Below are 19,313 nucleotides of genomic sequence, written 5' to 3' on the forward strand. Positions count from 1 at the left end.
GAACGTCCCCCATGGTTTCTGCAGAGGTGGTGGCACTTGCATGCAGAGATGGAGGTCCTGCTGTTAGCAATGCCCAGGGCAGGTCTAGGCAAGGGGGCAATCATGCTTCAGTCTCCTGCCCATAACCATACTCCTACCCGCAAAAGAGTCCTCCTGCCTTCATTATCCCGAAGCTCCTTGTAAAGCCCTTGCTCAGCAAAGTGCCGACAGCACTCTCAGTGCTCTTTCCTTTCTCCCCAGGAAAGAAGAAGGTTTGTGGGTGGACAGGACAAGCCTGCTACCCAGCAGCAGCCAGGGCAGATGAGCCGTTACCTTGCATGCATCCCCCCTGCCATCAGGAAAGCCAGTGCACAGCATGGAACCCCGCACCGGTGGCAGGTTCATGCCCCTCAGCAGCGCACTGCAGGTCTGCCTGTCCGTGAGGGGCAGCTCCACCTCCCGCAGGACGGGATCCAGCACCCCAGCCACTGCCAGAGCAACCAGGCCACATCCACCATCTACAAGAAAGCTCACGCCTCCGGCCAAATGACAGCCAACAGCCCCATCACCTGGGAGCTGCATCTGCCCCTTCCACAACACCCCGGCAAGAGTGGCTGGGGGGGTCCCGCACAGTTGCCTGCCTGCGGTGGTGATGTTTGGGAGCAGTTTGGGATCACCAAGCAGAGGCACCCAGCTAGGCAGGTAATGCATTGGTTTGTCCCCAACCAGTGCCTCAAAAGAGGGTTGGAGCAGGTCATTCCCCTGCAGGTTGGACAACAGACATTTCTTTCTTCTCCCAAGCACTCTACTACAGGGCTGGAGACTTGCAGGGGCCAGGACAAAGCCCCCAGCAAGGTGCTAGCATGAAAGAGCAGCCCTGGCTGGGAGACAGCATGATCTCTCCTGGGAGGGCTGCTGGGGAGTGGGGGACAGGCAAGTCTCTTCTGTCTCCTCTACTGTGGATGAGCCCCAAACCACTGGGAATGTAAAAATAAAAAGCAACATTCACAGACATGCCCATTTCCTGTAAAATCTACCAAAACTCAAGCAAGTGAAATTCCTTTGAGGGAATGGCTTTCTGATATCTAGATGAAAGAGTATAAAAGAGGTTTGGTTTTTTTTTCTTTTTACACACAAGGGAACTATTCCCACTTCTGTAGCACCTTGTAAGGATGGCTCTGCTTGCAAGAGGCTCCAATACACATGCATTAATATGCACAGCAGTACTGCAAAGTGCAACCTTCCCTAATGTGCTCCAAGGTCCCATGCTGCAGGAAAACGCTGATCTGCACATCCCTACAGGGGCTGGTTCTCTGACAAGCAGAGGAAACCTGATGAGCAAAGGAGTACTCGAATTTTCCATCTGGCAGGAGTCACCTCTTCTTGCATTTCCATTTCTGAAAGAAAGTGGCTCCTTTCCCTTATCCTTTTATTCCTGCAACTCTGAGGAGAATCCTGCCATTTGACTCGCCCTCAGACACCTCGCCCCAGCCACTAGCTACACACAGTGTCCCAGCCTGGAAGTCTTCATCCCTGTGAGCAAGGCAGGTGGGCTGAACCTTGTCTGCTGCACAGGAAAGGGTATACAAATGAGCACATGAACCCCATGCTTCCAGGAGCATGTCTGATTTACAGGTACAAACAGCATCCTTCAAGTCACACTGTTCCATTTCTCCCCTTCCAAAAACACCACAGTCATATGTGGGTATTTATAAAATAAGAATACAAACCGAAGTTAGTAATTTGTAATTGAATTTATACATGGCAAATTCAGAGACAGAGATCAGGAAGATTGTTAGCTACCTTTGAATGTTAATTTAAGCAGGAAGATACTTGGGAAGGGGACAAAAGAAGAGGGGGAACAGCATGGCAGAGATGAGTCAACTAGGTTGCCTCTGTGTTGGTCTCATATGGTGTGGGAACAGGCCGGTCCTTGTGAGAAACTCTACATCATTCTCCCCAAAGAGCAGTGCTGATCGGATCAGAGGAGTTATGCAGGACATGAAAAACTCAAAAGATTCAGCTCAGTTCAATCCAGACTCATATTGGTTAGTTTTTCCTTGATATTGGGAGAAAAATGGATCACAGTTCTCCTTGGCTGTCTTGATGGGGCATTGGCAGTGCCCAGCCTTCAGAAGGGCTAAGCAGGGAGCCCTGTAGTTTCCTCACAGGTTGTCCATACAGCTCAGATGCTGTTCATGCCTAGAGACATACCTGTTCAGCCACAGAGTACAGGCACACAGGCAGCCCTCAAGCAGCCTTCCTCACACTGCCTGCCAGGGGGTCCGAGCCCTGAAACGAACACTTCTTGGGTCTTATTTCCCTTATTCCTGCCATTATGGGCAAACCGTAAGGCTATTGCCACCCAAGGCAGTTATTTGAGATGCGACAGTGACAGAAGGTTATTTTATGTTGGCTGATCTGCCATCTGATGGTGACAGACAGTCATGGCCAGTTGGCTGTAACCCATCAGTAGCTTTATATAACTTAAGGAATTGCCTTTGAAAAGCCTGGGAAGTTAAAGACTTGTGCCACTTCCCTCACACCAAGGCCCTAAAATCATCTCCAGAGGCTTTGCCTTTGCCTGCAGAAGCACTTGGAGCAAGCAGGTGTTAATCCAGCCTGCTTCTCAGTGGGCAGGACCCTTGCAGCCCACTGCAAGCTAATAGCCCAGGGCTATGGCCAAGAGGAAGGTGACGGCTTTCCGGCAGCTAGCCCAGCAGCTAGCCGAGAGCTAGCGTTGGCACAATGGGGCTGAAGGAAACCGTGCTGGTACAGCTTGTAGGAGGGGAACACAAGGGCACACAGGAATCTGGTACACAAAGAAAGCATAGCCAGAACACAGACCCTGCTTGATTCAAGGGATAAACTTCTGGGACAATTAATCAAAGCCTAGGACAACAATTAACCCAACTGTGTTACTTTGATAAGAATTAAGGGTGTAACTGAGGGGACACTTCTCTAGCATAGAGAGCACGGGAAGGGAAGAAAGAGGGGTGGGTTTTGCGGACCAGTGCATCAGATGAGGACTTTGCCCACGTAAAGCACCCTCCCACAGCAACAGCTCATCCCCTTGGGCTGCTGCTTACCGTACTGGGCTGGGTGCTGCAGGTACAGCAGGGCCACGTCGCAATCCATGTAGCGCAGCCGGTTGAACACGGGGTGGATGATGACATGTGAGACGGGGATGCTCTGCTCCTGCCTGTCTGCCCACTGGAGATGATGCTCCCCCACTGTCACCACCAGGGTCTTCAGGAGTTTCCTGGTGGGAAATAAAACAGTGCCGGGTTGATGAGGGAAGGGGTTGCTGCCCCACAGCAAACCATCTCCTGCAAGTTCCCACCCTCACACTGAGACTGCAACCCTCCACAGTGGTCCTGCTCTGGGAACTGGGGCTGGCCTCCAGTAACAGGACTTTCAGCTGGCCTGATTTCACATGAGCAGCAACATGGAGGATTCCCTGAGCTCCAGCTGGAAAAGCTTTTAAATGGATAAATAAGCTTCTTGTTTCATCTGTTACCCATCAAGCCACTGTTCATACCTGGGCAGCACAGAGCTGCCAGGAGGCCAGGGGAGGTGCCAGCAGATTTCATTGCAGCCAGCTTGGTACAGGCAAAAAGACAGCTTATCTTTTGCCTTGGGACTCGCAGAACCCCTGTGCCATTTTTGGCCTTGATACATCAAGCTCAGCCCTTGTTACCTGCAGTCTGGGATCCTAAAAGGCACACGAGAAGCCTTAAAAGCAATGGGAACTGATTGCCAAGTTATTTTGGCCCCATAAATCCTCCTTTCTAATTTTGTTATCGGTGCATTTAGGAGATGAGCAGAGGCCCACATTTGAGAGCTTCACGATTATTTTAGGCAGCTACATGTAGTTTAAATTAACACTAGACAAGTGTGTGCCCATTATGGTTTTTCTGCATATTTTATAAGCAATATAATGTCACAGTTAAACTTAGAGCAATCCACTCCAGCAGAGTCAAAACACCTTTCAGTATTTCTTTTAGCAATTAGGTAGATAGCTATGCTATTAGAGCGGAGTTACCCAGTAAATAGGCGGACAGTAGATCCCATCTTTAGCAAACAAGATCTTTAGCAAAGCAGTTTACCCTCCTCTAGGGAGTCCAGCAAGTGCACTGGGGTGCATGGTGGGACAGTTTTGCACTCAATGGGAGACATGAACTGGGTTCATCAACCTGCCCAGTATCAGGCACTGCCAAGAGATGCCCACAGGAGCCACAAAACTTGTCTGCATTTTGGCTGTCAGTGTTTCCTGTTACCAATTCTCACAGCACAGGGCACAACAGCAGCGAGCTTATCTTGAGATCTTTGCAGTTAGGGCTGATTAAAAGGTCTGCCTGAACTATTATCAAAACAGGACAGAACTGAGACCTGAAGCAACTGCCTTTTCTCTCCAGACTACGATCACTTGAGAGTCTAAGAAACCCCAGTGCTCAGACAAGAGCTTTGAAGCCTATTTATCACTGTTTTCTAGTAGTTGGGGGGGTGGGGGGTGGGGTGTGTGTGTTTTGTTTTGGGTTTGGTTTTTTTTGTTGTGCTTTTGTTGGTTTTGTCGGTTTTTTTTTTTTTAAAAAAAACCCTGCCCTCAATCTCTTCTCTAACCTCCATGGGATTGCACCCCTTCATGAAAGTCCGACTGCTGTGAATTACCACCACGCTATTTCACCCATGCAGCCTTTAGAGGTGCCAGGTCTGGGCAGCCCAGCTTGAGGGGGCTGGTAGACACACATTTTATTGTGGCTGCCTGCCCTGAAGCGCGGCCCCAAGCACTTTGAATCGAGGTACATGGGGTTCAACCTAAGCCTTTGCTTCAATGCTTCCTAGTAAATTAAGATTTATTCCCTCCCCCTCAGAGAAACCCTGCCTCTCATTTTCTAATCACTTCCAGCCATAACAGACCTGCTTTAGTCCCAGGAGGGTGTTTACTGGAACTGGAAAGTTCCCATACTTCCCAGCAATGTCCGACACCAGGATTGCCTGTCAATGTAAACTCTGCAGTAATGGGAACACAGGAACAGTATTGGCAGCGTAACAGTGGAGACTAAAAGCCCTGGCTAGTTTTGCACGGAATAGAGAAACAAGGAGGTGCCTCATTATCAAGGTTAATCTTGCACATAGAAATTTTTATACCATAGCAACTTCGTCATTATTCAACATTAGTCCTCAAAAATGATGCTTAAGTTGAGCAAGAAACAGATGTGAAGCTGACTGGTCTGCAATTACATTATAATGGATTATAAGAGGGCTGGCAAAAGGGCCACTTATATCATTGTCCCTGCCCATTAAGAGGTCTTTAGCATGGCCTGTGAAGCTGGTCTTGCATTAAAAGTACAGAGGCCAATGTGACTGCTAGGAGTAATGGGACAGTTGCCAGGGCTGCTTTTACGAGGAAGATGCAGTGCTGCTTCTGCCTCAGAAATGCTTCTCTTGGTGCTTGCTTAGGTGGGCAGGGACAAAGCCCTTTAAAAATTAGTGATTTAGACATTTAGAAGAACTGTGCTAGCACAGAGATTTCCACACCCTGATCTCTGCCCCCGGGCTGCCCACACCTCAAAGCTCCCAAGCAGCAAACAGGACATATGAATTTGATTTGCAAACTCCCTGAGCCGGGGAGCCCTCTCTCCAGGCTTTGGGAAGAAACATGCAGAGACCCAACAGGAGCAAGCAGGGTGCTGGGGGGTACATGAGTTGCTCGAGGACCCATGGCCCTGGAGTGACACATCCCACAGATCTGACTGTGGCAGAGCACTGGCTCCACTCAGCCCCTGTGGGGGGAGAGGTGCATCTCCCGCCCTACCTGGGGACCACACATCTGGGCCCAGGAGCTCCCCACGTCCTAAGGGGAACTTTTGCTGCAAGAGGTTCAAGAGCAAGTGAGGAGGTGAGGCTGACTTACTGCTCCAGGTTCACCATGCAGTGACCACTGCTAGTAACCACGTCTTCTCGGAACAGGCTGCCACCACAGAAATGGAAATGGCCCGGTTTCAGGGACACCTTCAAAGAAAGGGCCAGGTATGGTTTGAGATGAGGTGACTCCTGTTTCCTCTGAAAATGTGAAATAACAAAGATCAGCCCAGCCCAGCAAACAACTTTTTCCTCCCAGTATTAGTGTGTGGGACACCCAGCTGCATCCCAGAACAGAGGGGACCAGGCAGACATCTTGCTCCTCTTGCTGCTGCAAGAGCTTCCCCAGGGCTTAACGCTAGCCAGGGCTCCAGAGGATCCATCCCCCTGACCCCAGCACCCTGCCCTCTCCCTACACTACCCCTTCCTGCCCTTCATACCTGCGTACATTTTCAAGCTGTTGCATGTGCAGGGACTGGGTTTTGGGGGGAGGGAGGTGGCAAACACTATTTTGCCACAGGTGCACATTTGCTCTGGCAACATGCAAACAGGTAGTACTTTTCTAAATAGAGCCATGGCCTGCTCAGTTACTGTAAAGCATCATCCCACAATCATTGCTCAGTGCTTTTCCTTATGTGAATGTAAGCTGCTAGGCAAGGTAACTTTCCTCTGCAGCAGGAGAGCAGAGACATCCTCCCTTCCCACCTCTACAATCTCTTTCTGTACCATAAACCCAAGGAAATCCTCAGATGGTGTATGCCACAAAAGCTCCGCTGCTGCATTAGCTCACACCAGCCAGAGATCTCGTCTTAACCATTAGATCAGCTCATTCCCTCCCGCTTTGAGAGCGGGGTCAGCCTGGGAAGCTGGGAAAGGACTTTTAGTGCAGCTTCTGCTCCTGAGTGAGCAGCATTCAATGACTTGAGGATGAAAGAGAGATGGCTCCTGCCTCTCCTCCCCCTTCCCCAAGAAGAAGGCAGCACACTGCAACACAGACCTGCCAGCGCTGCCCTCTGGGCACCAACTCTCTCTCTTCAGCAATATGAGAGAAGAATCCCAGTGGCAGAGCATCCTTTGGGCTCTTCAGGTCAATGGGATGAAGCCCACGCTTCAGGCCTACAGAGAAGACAGAAACAAGAGAGTTTTGCAGTGAGGCAACTCCCCACATGCTCAAATCACCTCAGGGTCTTCTGGCAGGTAGGGAATTAGTGGGACAAATCCCAGGTGTCCCGGCTTTCCTGACTCCAGCCTGAGCTCCAAGCTGAAGGCAATTATATGGAGCAAAATGAAAACACACGGAAATTGCTTTTCTTGATAAGACACTGATGTGTGCAAAGCTGAGGTCTCCTGTGAGGTATTTTCATGATGTGTGTGCCCAGTCATAAAAAAAGCAAATTTAGATTTCATCCAGTAGGCTAATTATTCTTAATGAAATGCAACTGGGTCTTACAAAATTAAGTAACAAGTGCAACAGGTTATAATGATGCCACCTGACTTTATCCGAAGTTTATTATTTCAAAGCTTCCATATCTAAGTGCCCTGTGGCACTTAACCTGAGCAAGTTAAGTCATCATGAAAGATCCTGTCTCTGAACTGAGCTGGCCCAGCACGCAGTCTTGGCTTTGGTCTGAAACACATCACAAGGAGACAGAGCTTTCTCACATCGCTTTTGGCACCGATTGTGCCTTAGAAATGTGGACAGTGAGCACAGGGAAGTTTGATTTAGGGATGGCTGGGTCTGATTAAATTTTAGATGCTTCACTGAACTGTGCAGTTTGAGATAAATTCATGGCAATCCCATTTATGTTTTCTAGGGAAAACCCCACCAGTCCTCACGCAGCAGGGAGGGACACACCCCCCGACAGGCCTGCCGGACCCCGCGCTGGGGGGACGAAGGCATGTGCTGCTCCCCTGGGTCAGCTCCAGAACGTGATCATCACAGCCAAGATCACACAGGAGGAGCGATCTCAGATGCTCGGGACACAAAGAAAAGGAACTGACTGCAACTTCTCATACCGGAGGGCTGCTTCTCCAGGCTGGGTTGTGGGAGAAGGGCAGCATCAGGCTTCTGGCTCCTTTGCTGAGAAGAGGACAGCAGCTCTTCCTCCACTCCCTTCTGCTGGCCCTGTGTCTGCACCAGCTAAAAATCACTCTGTTATTCGCTCCTGACCAATGTGTTTCTTATGCCAATAGGAGGGGTCCTCTGCCTCTCCTAAGCCAAGGCTGGGATAAGAGTTCAGTTCCCAGCCAAACAAACATAAGCAATATAATGCTCATGATTTAGGAGGTACTCGCACTGTATTTGCTCTGGCGAGAGCCTAGAATAACTCACTAGAGTCACCAGGAGACTGAGTCTGGATCCAGAATGTTACCAACTATCACAATGACACCCCTCCATCCCTCTCTTTAACTTTGGGTCCTATGTCCTCTGTGTAGGCTTGAAGGCAATGCTACTTGCTTAACCTTCCCATCAGGTTGACAGGCATTAGAAAGCCCACCAATGTCTCACAACACCTTATCTGAGTGCCAGTGAACTGAACTCAGTGCCTGAATCTTTCTCCTCTACCCAGATGGCCAACCATCCCAAGACCTCAGCAGCAACAAGCGGGACTCACCCCACAAGGTTGTGAGTGAGGATCCTTGCGCAACTCCTGCAGCACTCCTGGCTGTAGAGGTGCTCACTGAGCTCCTTGCTGCTCTGTTCAGCTAAGACCAGCCTCTCTCTCCCTTTTTTAATAGCATTTTATCATATTCCCAGGGCACTCTCTGGCCTCAAAGCATTTGAATACTGCAGAAAAGCTCAGTCACAAAATCAGGCACAATTTTCTAAGCCATTGAGCTGGACCAAGCTCTCCCTAGCCCTTGCTGCTGACTAGCTTTTCCAACGAGAGACTGTGGTGATTATTGCTATAGCAGCAAATCTACTAGCGAAGTATAAAATAAATAGACTTTATCAGGAGGGTAAATGATGAAGAAAACACCATTCCTTAGGCGGAGAGAGAAATAGCATTAGCAATAGCAGAAGGACCAGCATCCTATTGGAGCAGTGTGGGAGGGATGGCAATTAGCTGGTTATACCATCTCTTACCCCAGCTGGGCAGTTCTTTTTAGCACTAGTTTCATTACCAGGAGCAAGTCACTCTGAAGATCACTGTTCTTCTGCCCAACTTGACCCCTTTTGCAGCCTGCCCTGTGCTTATTTTCCTCTCTTGCCTACAAGCATCCCTAGGAAAGAAATTTTTACATGGATGTGGGAGCGGCCCAGACAGGGAGTTATAAATACATTAGCTGCTGCAGGAGGATGTGCAAGAAGGATTTGAGAATATGTTGCCATTCATTGCTCGCCTAGACCCTTTTCTGACCCAAGTGCCCCAGGGTCACCAGTTAGCAAGCTCAGTGGGACCAAGCTATTTCTCTTTCTCGCACAGCCACGGGACCACACCACAGCTGAGCAGCCTGCATGGGGAACAGCTTACTTGCCACAGCAGCCAAGGAGATGGCTGTGGCAAGCAGCACCTAGATGGGGAGGGTAAGAAAGGCTTCCAGTCCCAGCAGAGCTACAGTAAGGGCAGCCCAAAATCACTCACCAGAGGCAAGCACACCAAGCCCTGGCATGATTTGTGAAAACTGACTGCTTACATTCACTCGCCTGATAACTTAAAAGAGCAGATAACACCAGTGCTTGCTGCTGTAGCCCACACAGTGGTGCACATCTCCCCACAGCCCGCACACAGGACTCACCGGTGGAGCGAGAAGGGACATGAGCAGCAGGATGAGCCCTGCTCCCACCATGGCCCAGGAAAAGCACCCAGTGCTGGATCCCAGGCTATGCTCTGCCACACACAGGAGAAACAACCCTCCTGGTGCCTAACAACCCCCTTTAATAGATGAGAGGGCCAATCAGTTTTGGCAGGTGAGGCTGCAGGGCTGCTCCTCAGGTGGGTTTGGAGGCTCTCCTGCCATGTCTCACTGGGGGTCACCAGCTCCCTTGGCTCTCTTGTTTGTAGTTTGCTGCCCGCTTCCCACAGAGACAGCGGCAAGATCTAATATCCCCCGCCTCACCACTGCCACCGGCCCCGAGCTGCCTCAGCCCTTGCGGTTTGAAAGAAATTTCATTGCTTTTGCAGAGGAGGATTAGCCCAGGCAAAGGCGAGTCCAGTCAAGTTCCTCGCCCCGCAGTCTCTCCTCACCCAAGCTGGCTGGGGGAGCCCCTCTGTAAGGCATGGCAGTGTGTTTCTTCTTCCTTCCCAGAGGACACCAAGAGAGCTGTCTGAAACCTCCAGCAGCTCCTCACCTGTGAAGCCATACATGGGGCTTATGGAGAGCCTTAAGTAGCTGCCGTAAGGATGAAAATGATTGACCTTTTTTACAGGGAGAGCCGTTATCCACATACCACAAAATCAAGCTCCATTAAGAACCCCTGCGCTGTTGAGATCCAGGAGAACTTCAGGGTGTACGGGCTGACTTCAAAGTGAGCATGCAGTTCCCCTACATGCTACAGAGGGTTTTGCACACACCAAGATGGCAAAAAACCACTATGGCTTGTGTTCAGGGCTTTCGATTCTCTTTCAGGTCTGTTTTCGATGGAGGTGTTTATCACCATCATGATGCCCTGAATGAATCCAAGCCCTAGAAGCATGCAGGAGCATCTGGGAACATCTGCCAGGAAGAAGGGAATTAGAACAAAATTAGTTTCTTTTTAATTTCAGTTCTGTTTTTCCCTTTGCACTCTGTAGACTTAATGTTGCTTTGACACATTTCTGACAGATGTATAAAGCCTGACATGAAGAGCTTATGTCAGTATAATGTGTCTGATCATCAAGACTGTGTAAGCACCAGCCCTTATCCTTTCTCATGCTCAGGCTCCAAAAAATGCCTGCTCCAATATTTTTACGTGGCCAGGCTCAAATACACGTGCTGCATAGTTGCTCCTACATGAGCAATCACTGGGACTCCTTGGACAGTAAAATGTAAGTCAAGTGGAGTAAGAAACTTTGGCCCTTCCACCTCCCGAAGAACTTGTTCATGGTTGGTCCTAACGAACAGACTGACTCCATAGCCAAGAGAACAAAACCAGACACTCCACTTACTTTTCTTACTTTTTATATAAAATAGACATTTACATACATTTTCTTTTGCAAAGACTTCGAGCATAACTCCTTTATGTGAAATCTAGCCATAAATCCCACAGTGAAAAAAGCAAAGACTTTGCAAATTCCTGTACCACTGACATACATCCAGCTGCTGCTAAGTGTGAATTTATTTGTAAAAGATTTCTAATCCACGGGCTGTTTTCTTGTTTTTTTTTAAAAAGATATGCACAACCGATTAAAAAAAAAAAAGATACAGAAATAAGAACCCTATGAACAACAGGCAATGCAAACAGCTCCCGCATGAGAGGAACACGCAGCGCGACATCCACTTCAGGCAGAGATTTCTACAGTAATACAGTTGTAGAAGCCATAACTTTTACAGAGGATACCACTGGGGGTATTTTCCAGAAGAAAAAATTTTCAGCAAGTCAGTACAAACATGGCAATGAACTTTTGCACAAAGTTATCGAGATTACCTGAAGCAACTTTGCCACATTGAAACACTAGTGTATGCCGAGCGCTTTTTTTTCCTTTTTTTTTTTTTTTTTTGCTGCTGGGTTTAAATGTACATGAAAGCAAAACAGTGCATTTTGAAATTGCTGCAAGAGACTGAAGGTTGGGGGGAAAAAACCTCTAAGGGCTAATTTTTTCCAAAGATTGTGCATAATTGCATATATGAAAGATAGAAAATGAGCACTTGGTCAACTTAATCACATACAGATTGAGGAGACTTAAGCATATACCGTTTCACCAAGTTGGAGGACAAATGGGGCAAAAGATCATACAACTATACTCTAAATTGCCTAATTATCAAAATCAGAATGACAATTATCTTCTTTCACCAAGTATTGTACACCATATCTGGCCTGGTTTCTGTACCTGTTGAGAAGCTTTCATAGTTTTTAGATAATTTTAGGGGTGTCCAGCCTCCCCTGCGAGTTAGGTTCTTTACTGTGGATTTTTTTTACTTAGACTTCTTCCACCCATGTGCATGCATGCACACACCCTGTCCTCGTCAAGATCTCTGGAATGAAGGCCATTTGCACTGCTGCATTCACTTACTGTTTGGCCAAAACAAGCTGCCTGCACATTTGTAGGAAAAGCTAGTCCAAGGAGTCTATGAGAGAGAGAAAATGCCCCCCACTGCATCATTTATCCCAGGGGATGGAAAAGGAAGGAAAGCAAAGAATGATGGACTTTAAATAAGCAATAAAATAAAACAAAATCCATCAGCTGAAAATATTATTCATGTGGAAAGGAAAAAGCAACACAATTATTATGCTTTTCATTTAGGATTAAAATGCACAGTGAGTACATGAGACTCCTGTCTAACCAGCGTTCTGTTAATTCTCCACTTTAATATTGGTGAGCACTGAGGTTTAGCCAATGCAACTTGCAGAGAGAGTGAACCTTCCCCCACCAGGTAGAGCTTCAGCCATTTATTAATTTTTAATCTCTGCTAACCATGCTGAGCACTGGAGTTGGCAGAAAACAATGTATTTATAACTCATTATTTTAGAAGCTGCGCAATGCTAGAGGAAGAGGACATTTCCTATGATTAATTAAGATAATATCCAGTTTATCACAAGGTAAGTCGCTCAATTTATCTTCCACAATAGCATTCCATTTGGGTGGAGGTAACCCATTTCGTATCATAATCCATTCTTCTTCTTTGCCTGCAATAAACCTTTCACAAGATTAATGTCCTGAACAAACACAGTGTTTCAGCATGGATGCCAGCGAGACAGAGAGTCAGCTCAAAACTTCACAAAGGTTTAACTGCTTTGGTATCTCATGGTCTGAATCGTTCTCCAAATATGCTGCCAGTTTGCAGACCGTCATCTGCATAGATGGGGTATAAAGTGCTGGTTCAGAAAAGCAGGGTTCATTACCAAGCCCTCCTCTCTCCATAACTACCATAAACCCAGCTCCAAAATGTGGAGAGTTGGCCTTTCGGCATATAAACGTAATCCGGTTCAACTGGGATTAAACTCTGTGGATAAGTTACCTGCCTAATTCAGGCAAGTGGATGAACATACGCCATGCCTTCCAACCAAACCACCTCCCTCACCGGGAGGATGGTCTCATCTTTCTACATTATTCTGCAAGTAAGACAGTGTTGCAAAAATGGTAATCTTTCTCCAGGATCTGGGGGGGGGGGCAGGGGAGGGAGTACCCAAAGCTATGTTATACTTTTACATGTGCACCAGTTTTAGGAGGTCAAGATGGCTTTGATCAGGTTCTAGGACAAGAACAAGACAACAATTTCTACCAGGTCTCTCAGCCAAAGTTAAAAACACAAAACCAAGTCTTTCCCCTCACAAAGCATTGCTATAAAAAATACAACTTCTTCTATATTTGAAAAAATATGTTTCATCGGCCACAATTTAAAGCCACACTGCTGTGGGGCTTGTAGAATATATAGTATTTATTTAATATATCTTTATGAGGCAAAGTTTATAGCTGATACATGTTTTTAATGAGACGTATCTCCCCCCACCCCTATCCCCCACGCTTCGGCTACCTGTCAGAGCACCCAGCAGGTGCCTCCTCCACGGGAGGCTTAGCATGGCACTGCTGTCGGGGGCTGCACCAAACACAGCCCTGGCAGCCCCCAAACTCGCCGCCACGCGGCAGTACCACGGGCAGGCAGCCAGCTGGGGCACACGGGGCTTTGGTGAAGCTGCCCCAAAGGCAGGCTCACCTTGGGGAGAGGCAGAGAGCTTTATGGTCCAGATACCTCTGAATACCCCAGTAACGAACCATCTAGAACTTTGCAATGCACGGTGGGGAACCGACTGCTCTCAGAGGACATTTAAGCTTTGGTTTCCCCATCCCACAGGACTCTGCTGGTGCAACCCCATCTCCTCCTGGCCATCCTGGCAGTGCCAGGGCTGTGCAAAGCTAGTCCATGCACGGCATCCAGCAGAGCACCTGCACTGGGGACCTGCAGAAATGTCAGGTCAGCAAGTCTACAGCCACAAGAGTCATGTGGAAAGACAAGGGTTGCTGATGCAGCCCTAGGACCTCAAACCTGCCCTCGGCCCCGCAAAGCAAAGTAGGCTGCTTGGGCTGGGGCAGAAGGGAAAATTCACCAGCAAAAGACTGACTTACTTTGGTCCCAGCTGCTCCCTTGGGAAGCTGGTTCTAAGGGAGAGAGCCTAGAAACGTGTGTCACCACCTTCTCCCCCTGATGCTCTCTTCCTCCCACCTTTGCCCACTGTAGGCACTGGCTGGCCTTCTTGGCCAGTGGGGACCAGTACCTCCCGTGTCCAGCCCCATCTCGGTGGGTGCTCAGTCATGGCTCTAGCAGGTCCACAAGCCCTGGCAGGGCAGACATCTACACCAGTCTGGACTCCCTCTGAGCTCCAAATGCAGTTGGAGTCATGTTAATCATTTGTCTGTAATTTGACCATCAGTAGCATCTAGACACCGAGCTTTTTAAATGAAGCCAGCACAGCCACCAGCGCACAGCTGTCCCATCACGCTGAGCAAATCTGGAGCTTGCTGAGGTGCCATGGCCAGCACCAACTAAACCTGGTCGCCATGTGGTTCACTGCCACACAGGCTTTTCCTGACAGATGTGTACCAAGGCATCGCATACCTAATCTGAACTGTCCTTTACTAATAATGCCAAACCCTTGGCTGCTCTTCTGCAGGGACTGGCCACAATCAAGCTCAAATATAACAACTTTTACAGCAGTTTCCTGCTGCAAGAGGAACAAACTGATGAGCTACCCTGATGTCCAAACCCAAAGGCAGTGGCACCAAGCACAATCCCACTAACACTCTCTATGAACTGGTACAAACCCTGGTGGAAGCAGCAGCAGTGCTGTTATTGCAGTGACAGTATGGTCCAATGTGCTCTGCAGCCATATGCTTCAGAAACATCATTAGGGGGAGTTATTCAAGCACGCCTCGGTGGTACTGCATTTTTCTAACTTCAGACAATACAAGTCACAACGCCCAGCCATGTGGCCAGCTGTGAAGGATACTGCCCAATTCATATAAAACAGAGAAAATATATTAATTATTTGATTATTATAAGTTAAATAAATAAAGGTCAAAAATAAAAGCCCCAATTCTGAAAAGAATTTGTTTTCCCACTTCAGTATTTAAAAATATAGATTTATGACTGATCAGCTATAAGTCATTTTCTGTATCTTTTGGGGGAGGGGGTGAGAACACTTTGACAAAGTGTTTTATCAGTGTTATCACCATGATAAACAGGCTTTGTCCCTGCACACCCATAAAAAAGCCTCCTTAGTACCTTTCCAGGCTAGGAAATCTTCCCTAATTTCTCTGTGGCCTTACTTTACCTCCCATATTGATCAGATCGGTTGTTTGGGTTTTTTACTGGGGACTGGACAGGAGGACAAGTAATCCTAGAGCTTCCCATTGCCTTTGGATGCTTCCATTTTTTTCAGAGTAATAATTATTTGGCCTGGAGGGAGAGGGCAAAGGGTAAAGCCATATGATATTTGACAATACTGACATCATGAATCTGAATTACTATAAAATTACTATCTTATGAGTAAAACATTCAGGTGAGGTTTTCCCCCAAAGGATCATTTGTCCTACTTGTAGAATCATCCTTCTAGGGTGATATTCAGATATCATTTTCCCTTTCTTTAGAATAATTTTCAAGTCACATTTAGAGCTGTAGAAGTGGCCACCACTTCCTCAGCATTAACCCCTTGAAACCTTTTTATGTGACCATTATGACGATCTTTCCTGGCTCAGAAGGACCTGGCAGCACTTGCAATGAAGCCCATCAGTGGTACTTCACGTGGACAAGGTGAGCCTGTGTTGAGTAACATGAGGTTCTACTTCATCCCTGCTGCATTGGATGCGTGCTTTGTCTCCATGGTTTCCCCAGTGATAACCAAGATATTGAAGGTACATGTCCCACCCACACTCCCGGTGTGATTAAAATGGGTTCAGCCTAAACATAAATCTTGATTAAAGGAAGGTTTTCATTCATTCTCCAGCATGTCCCACAGGAGCCGAGTGTCTCCTGTAACTTTGGTCAAACATAAGCATGCATTCAAAATTTGCCTTCCGTAATTCTGAGTCCTATCAAAGTTCCTTCAGCTCAAAAAAACTTTGAGCAATAGGCTTCCACCATACTCTTCTCCAAGGGGCATGAGTTTCTTTCCACTGGTGACTCAATGCTATGTTTGGTCTTTCTCCTGGACTTCCTGAAACCGTTTCTCCAAGCGATCCAGCTTGGCCAGATTCTCCTTCAGCAACTTGCTGTTCGGAACCAGCTGTAAGGCTTTCTCATAGTAGCCACGGGCAGTGATGTAGCTCCCCTACAAAGAAAATGAGCGAACAGATCTCATTCACATTCCCTGACATAGAAAGTTCATTCCTTGGGAACAGGGAAGACCGTAATACAAAGGAAGAAGAGTTTATAAAACTTAATATTGTTAGGTAACAGGAATACTTCCTCATTATGAAATGGATCACTGAGTGCCGTTAGCCTAAATTTGATCAAACACACGTGGCAAGAAGTAGATTTACATTTTTCCCTTACATTGTACCAGAAGAGTTAATTTTACTCAGCAATGGGATAGCTTAAGGATATCAGACAATGTGACTCCTTAAGACTCAAATCATAATGATATGCTAAAGTATTCAAAAAGATAAGCAACCACAGGGCAGGCTGTCTATTTCCATAATTTCATGCCAGTATTCTGCATTAGACATCTTTATTAAATTAATTAGGTAGAGAGGAATCTTAAAAGTCGACTCACGGTGACATTTTTCTAGCGTAGGTCAACAATTGAAGCAGGAAAACTTTAGAGATGGGCAGGTTGTTCTTTGCAGCCTGCCCTCTTAAAATAGGAGATTTACATTACAGGATAAATATTCCCAAGCAAACTGGTTGCGAAATTCTAGTTGGGGTGGACAGACTTTCCTTCTTCTTGGATAAAATATCCTGGGGATGCTCACTGTTCACAAACATGCAGTTCTTGGCAATCTGAAACAAATTTAGCTTTCTGTCCTGCACTTGACAGCTTAAGGAAAAGCAAAATTGTCATACCTTGATGTGCTCAATGCCTCCCATATTCATCCAGGCCTGTGCTTGGTCTGGGTTGAGCTCCACAGCCCGTTTATAGCTCTACATAAACATGAAACATTTTTAGGTTAAGAGTCTGACTCTTCAAACAAAACCAGTGCTGGAGGAGAAATAGAAACGAAGTTTCCTCTCCTTCTGATTCCATTTAAAATACGATTTCAAATTCTCATATACAATGCACAAGCTGAATTTCAGTTTCTTTACAGCAGAGGCAACATAATATAGCGCTGAGCTCATCTTGCAGCTTTTCCCTGCCCACAGCACCATATGAGGAGCCACACCAAACCCTGCAACCCTCTCCCAGCCACCCTGCACCCCTGGGGTCTCCTGCACGTCAGGGTCATCTCCTTGGGCAGGTGCCTGCCAACCACAAGCCATGCGTGGGCTGTGATGCTCCTTATCTGCAAGGCTTTAATTTGGAGCTGGCAGCAGATGATGGTACAGCCACTTGCCTGGAGGTTTCACAAGGACCTGAGGGCAGTGCTATCCTGCCCCACTGCTTCTGCCACTGTGCACGGGAGAAGCAGCAACAGGGACCTTCTGGAGTCTGTCAAACAGCACCGTTTTTATGGTGTCACAACAGGAAAGGATTCAAATCAGGATTAGACATCTCTAAGGATACTGAGAGTATTCGGAACCATCCCAATAATATTCTGTGCTATATTTAATGCTAACATAATTTCTGAGCTATCAAGCCTCTGCTTTACAGGAGAAGCCAGTCTCTCAGCTGTTAGGTAATGAGGTGAGGTATAACAACATGGTGGGCTCTCACAAGTCCCCAAGCTTCCAGCTGAGCCACCTGCAGTTGGCCATTGCCAGCAAGAGGGGCTGGGGCTGGACGGACCACGGGTCTGGTCAATGAGAAAAGGCCTAGGCTCCTCCATAATCCCACCATGACTCTGTACTTAACCTCTCAGAGCAGGGAGCTGTATTTCCACACAGGAATGAGAAAAAAGTTGCAACTAAGTCTGGCAAAGTTAGCTGCCCCACAGCTTTAGCTGTACCACTGGTGAACTGCTGAGTTCCCAAGGCCAAAAGCCAGGGTGCATGCACCAGGGAGTATGAGATGCAATGAGCTAACTCTTATCTTTTAACTGAGAAAACTATCCATAGGGCATAGAGCAGTCATACCTCAAAAGCTTTGTCAAGGAGATTCTGTTCTCTTAGCTGGTTTCCTTTAGTGAAAAAGAGCTCTGATATGACTTTTGGATCCTTTGGTTTTAGCTGAAGAGCTTTCTCTATAGCTTCAAGTGCCTGTGAAAAAGCAAGAGGACATTGTGTTACTGTATTCTGTGCCTTTCCACTTCTCACACTCTCCTCACCACTAGGCCCTCCCAGCATAAGAGTCATCTTCCTCCCTCCCTTTGCCCCACACTGTTAACACATGTGGAAATGAGTTTTTTAGGTGCCTGTGGCTGATGGGCAGCGGGGCTGACAGCAACAGGAGCAGTAAATGGTAAGAAAACCACACTGCTTAGCTTCAGTCCCAGTACCTAGATAAACAGAAGGCTTTAGTGAAAAAATAAATCTACTGGATGTGCGCTAAGGCATGTGACATGTCTCTGGAGAGACAGAGTGTAAAATTCAACCTGAACTCTGTGTGTAAGCTCTCGAGACACGGGTACCCCGCAGCCACACTACCTTGGCATAGTGCTCCTGCTTGCTGTAGATGGCTGACAGAAGGCGATAGCACTCCAGACACTCCACATCCTCGTTGAGTATATGGTTTGTCATCTTTTCAGCTTCCTTCGTCCGCCCCATCATTGCTAAAACCTGAGCCTACAGAGCCACATGATAAAGAGTTATGATCTTAAAAAGCTCAGCCCTTCTTAATACATGATGCTGCATGCAGCGGCTGGTGCTGGGCTCCTGCTTCTCCTGCTGGTGGTGTTAAGAGGCACCTCAAGGAAAGGTGGAAGGACTGACCCTTCCTAGCAAGTAAGGGGCAGGTCAGATTTTCTCTATGCCAAGTCGTCATGGTTTAACCCCAGCCAGCAACTAAGCACTATGCAGCTGCTCACTCACTTCGCCCCCTCCTCAGTGGGATGGGGGAAAGAATTGGAAAAAGAAGGTAAAACTTGTGGTTTGAGATAAGAACAGTTTAATAGACCAGAAAGGAAGAAACTAATAACAATAATAATAACAATAATAAAATGACAATAATAATAAAAGGATTGGAATGTACAAGTGATGTACAATGCAACTGCTCACCACTCGCTGACCGATGCCCAGTTAGTTCCTGAGCAGCGATCCCTGCCCCAGCCAACTCCCCCCCCCCCCCCCCCGCTTCC

The 19,313-nt window shown here is 47.4% G+C and overlaps 2 protein-coding genes across 2 annotated transcripts in view; both read right to left on the minus strand.

Annotated features, from left to right (window-relative positions):
• OVCH1 (ovochymase 1) overlaps positions 1-14,219 on the minus strand; it is a 67,297-nt gene extending 53,078 nt beyond the window's left edge. The window contains 6 exon segments of the mRNA XM_010566345.1: positions 313-467; positions 3,069-3,241; positions 5,897-6,045; positions 6,842-6,960; positions 13,462-13,641; positions 14,201-14,219. Of these exon segments, the coding sequence (XP_010564647.1) occupies positions 313-467; positions 3,069-3,241; positions 5,897-6,045; positions 6,842-6,960; positions 13,462-13,641; positions 14,201-14,219 (795 nt within the window).
• A 1,074-nt stretch (positions 14,220-15,293) lies between these two features.
• Positions 15,294-19,313, minus strand: part of TMTC1 (transmembrane and tetratricopeptide repeat containing 1) — a 129,476-nt gene continuing 125,456 nt past the window's right edge. The window contains exons 16-19 of the mRNA XM_010566218.1: positions 18,664-18,801; positions 18,154-18,276; positions 16,987-17,064; positions 15,294-16,252 (exon numbers count right to left, since the gene is read on the minus strand). Coding sequence (XP_010564520.1) covers positions 16,112-16,252; positions 16,987-17,064; positions 18,154-18,276; positions 18,664-18,801 — 480 coding nt within the window. The 3' untranslated portion in view covers positions 15,294-16,111. The remainder of the gene's footprint in view (positions 16,253-16,986; positions 17,065-18,153; positions 18,277-18,663; positions 18,802-19,313) is intronic.

Source organism: Haliaeetus leucocephalus, unplaced genomic scaffold, assembly GCF_000737465.1.
Source record: "Haliaeetus leucocephalus isolate CR32 unplaced genomic scaffold, Haliaeetus_leucocephalus-4.0 Scaffold206, whole genome shotgun sequence".
Lineage (NCBI taxonomy): Eukaryota > Metazoa > Chordata > Aves > Accipitriformes > Accipitridae > Haliaeetus > Haliaeetus leucocephalus.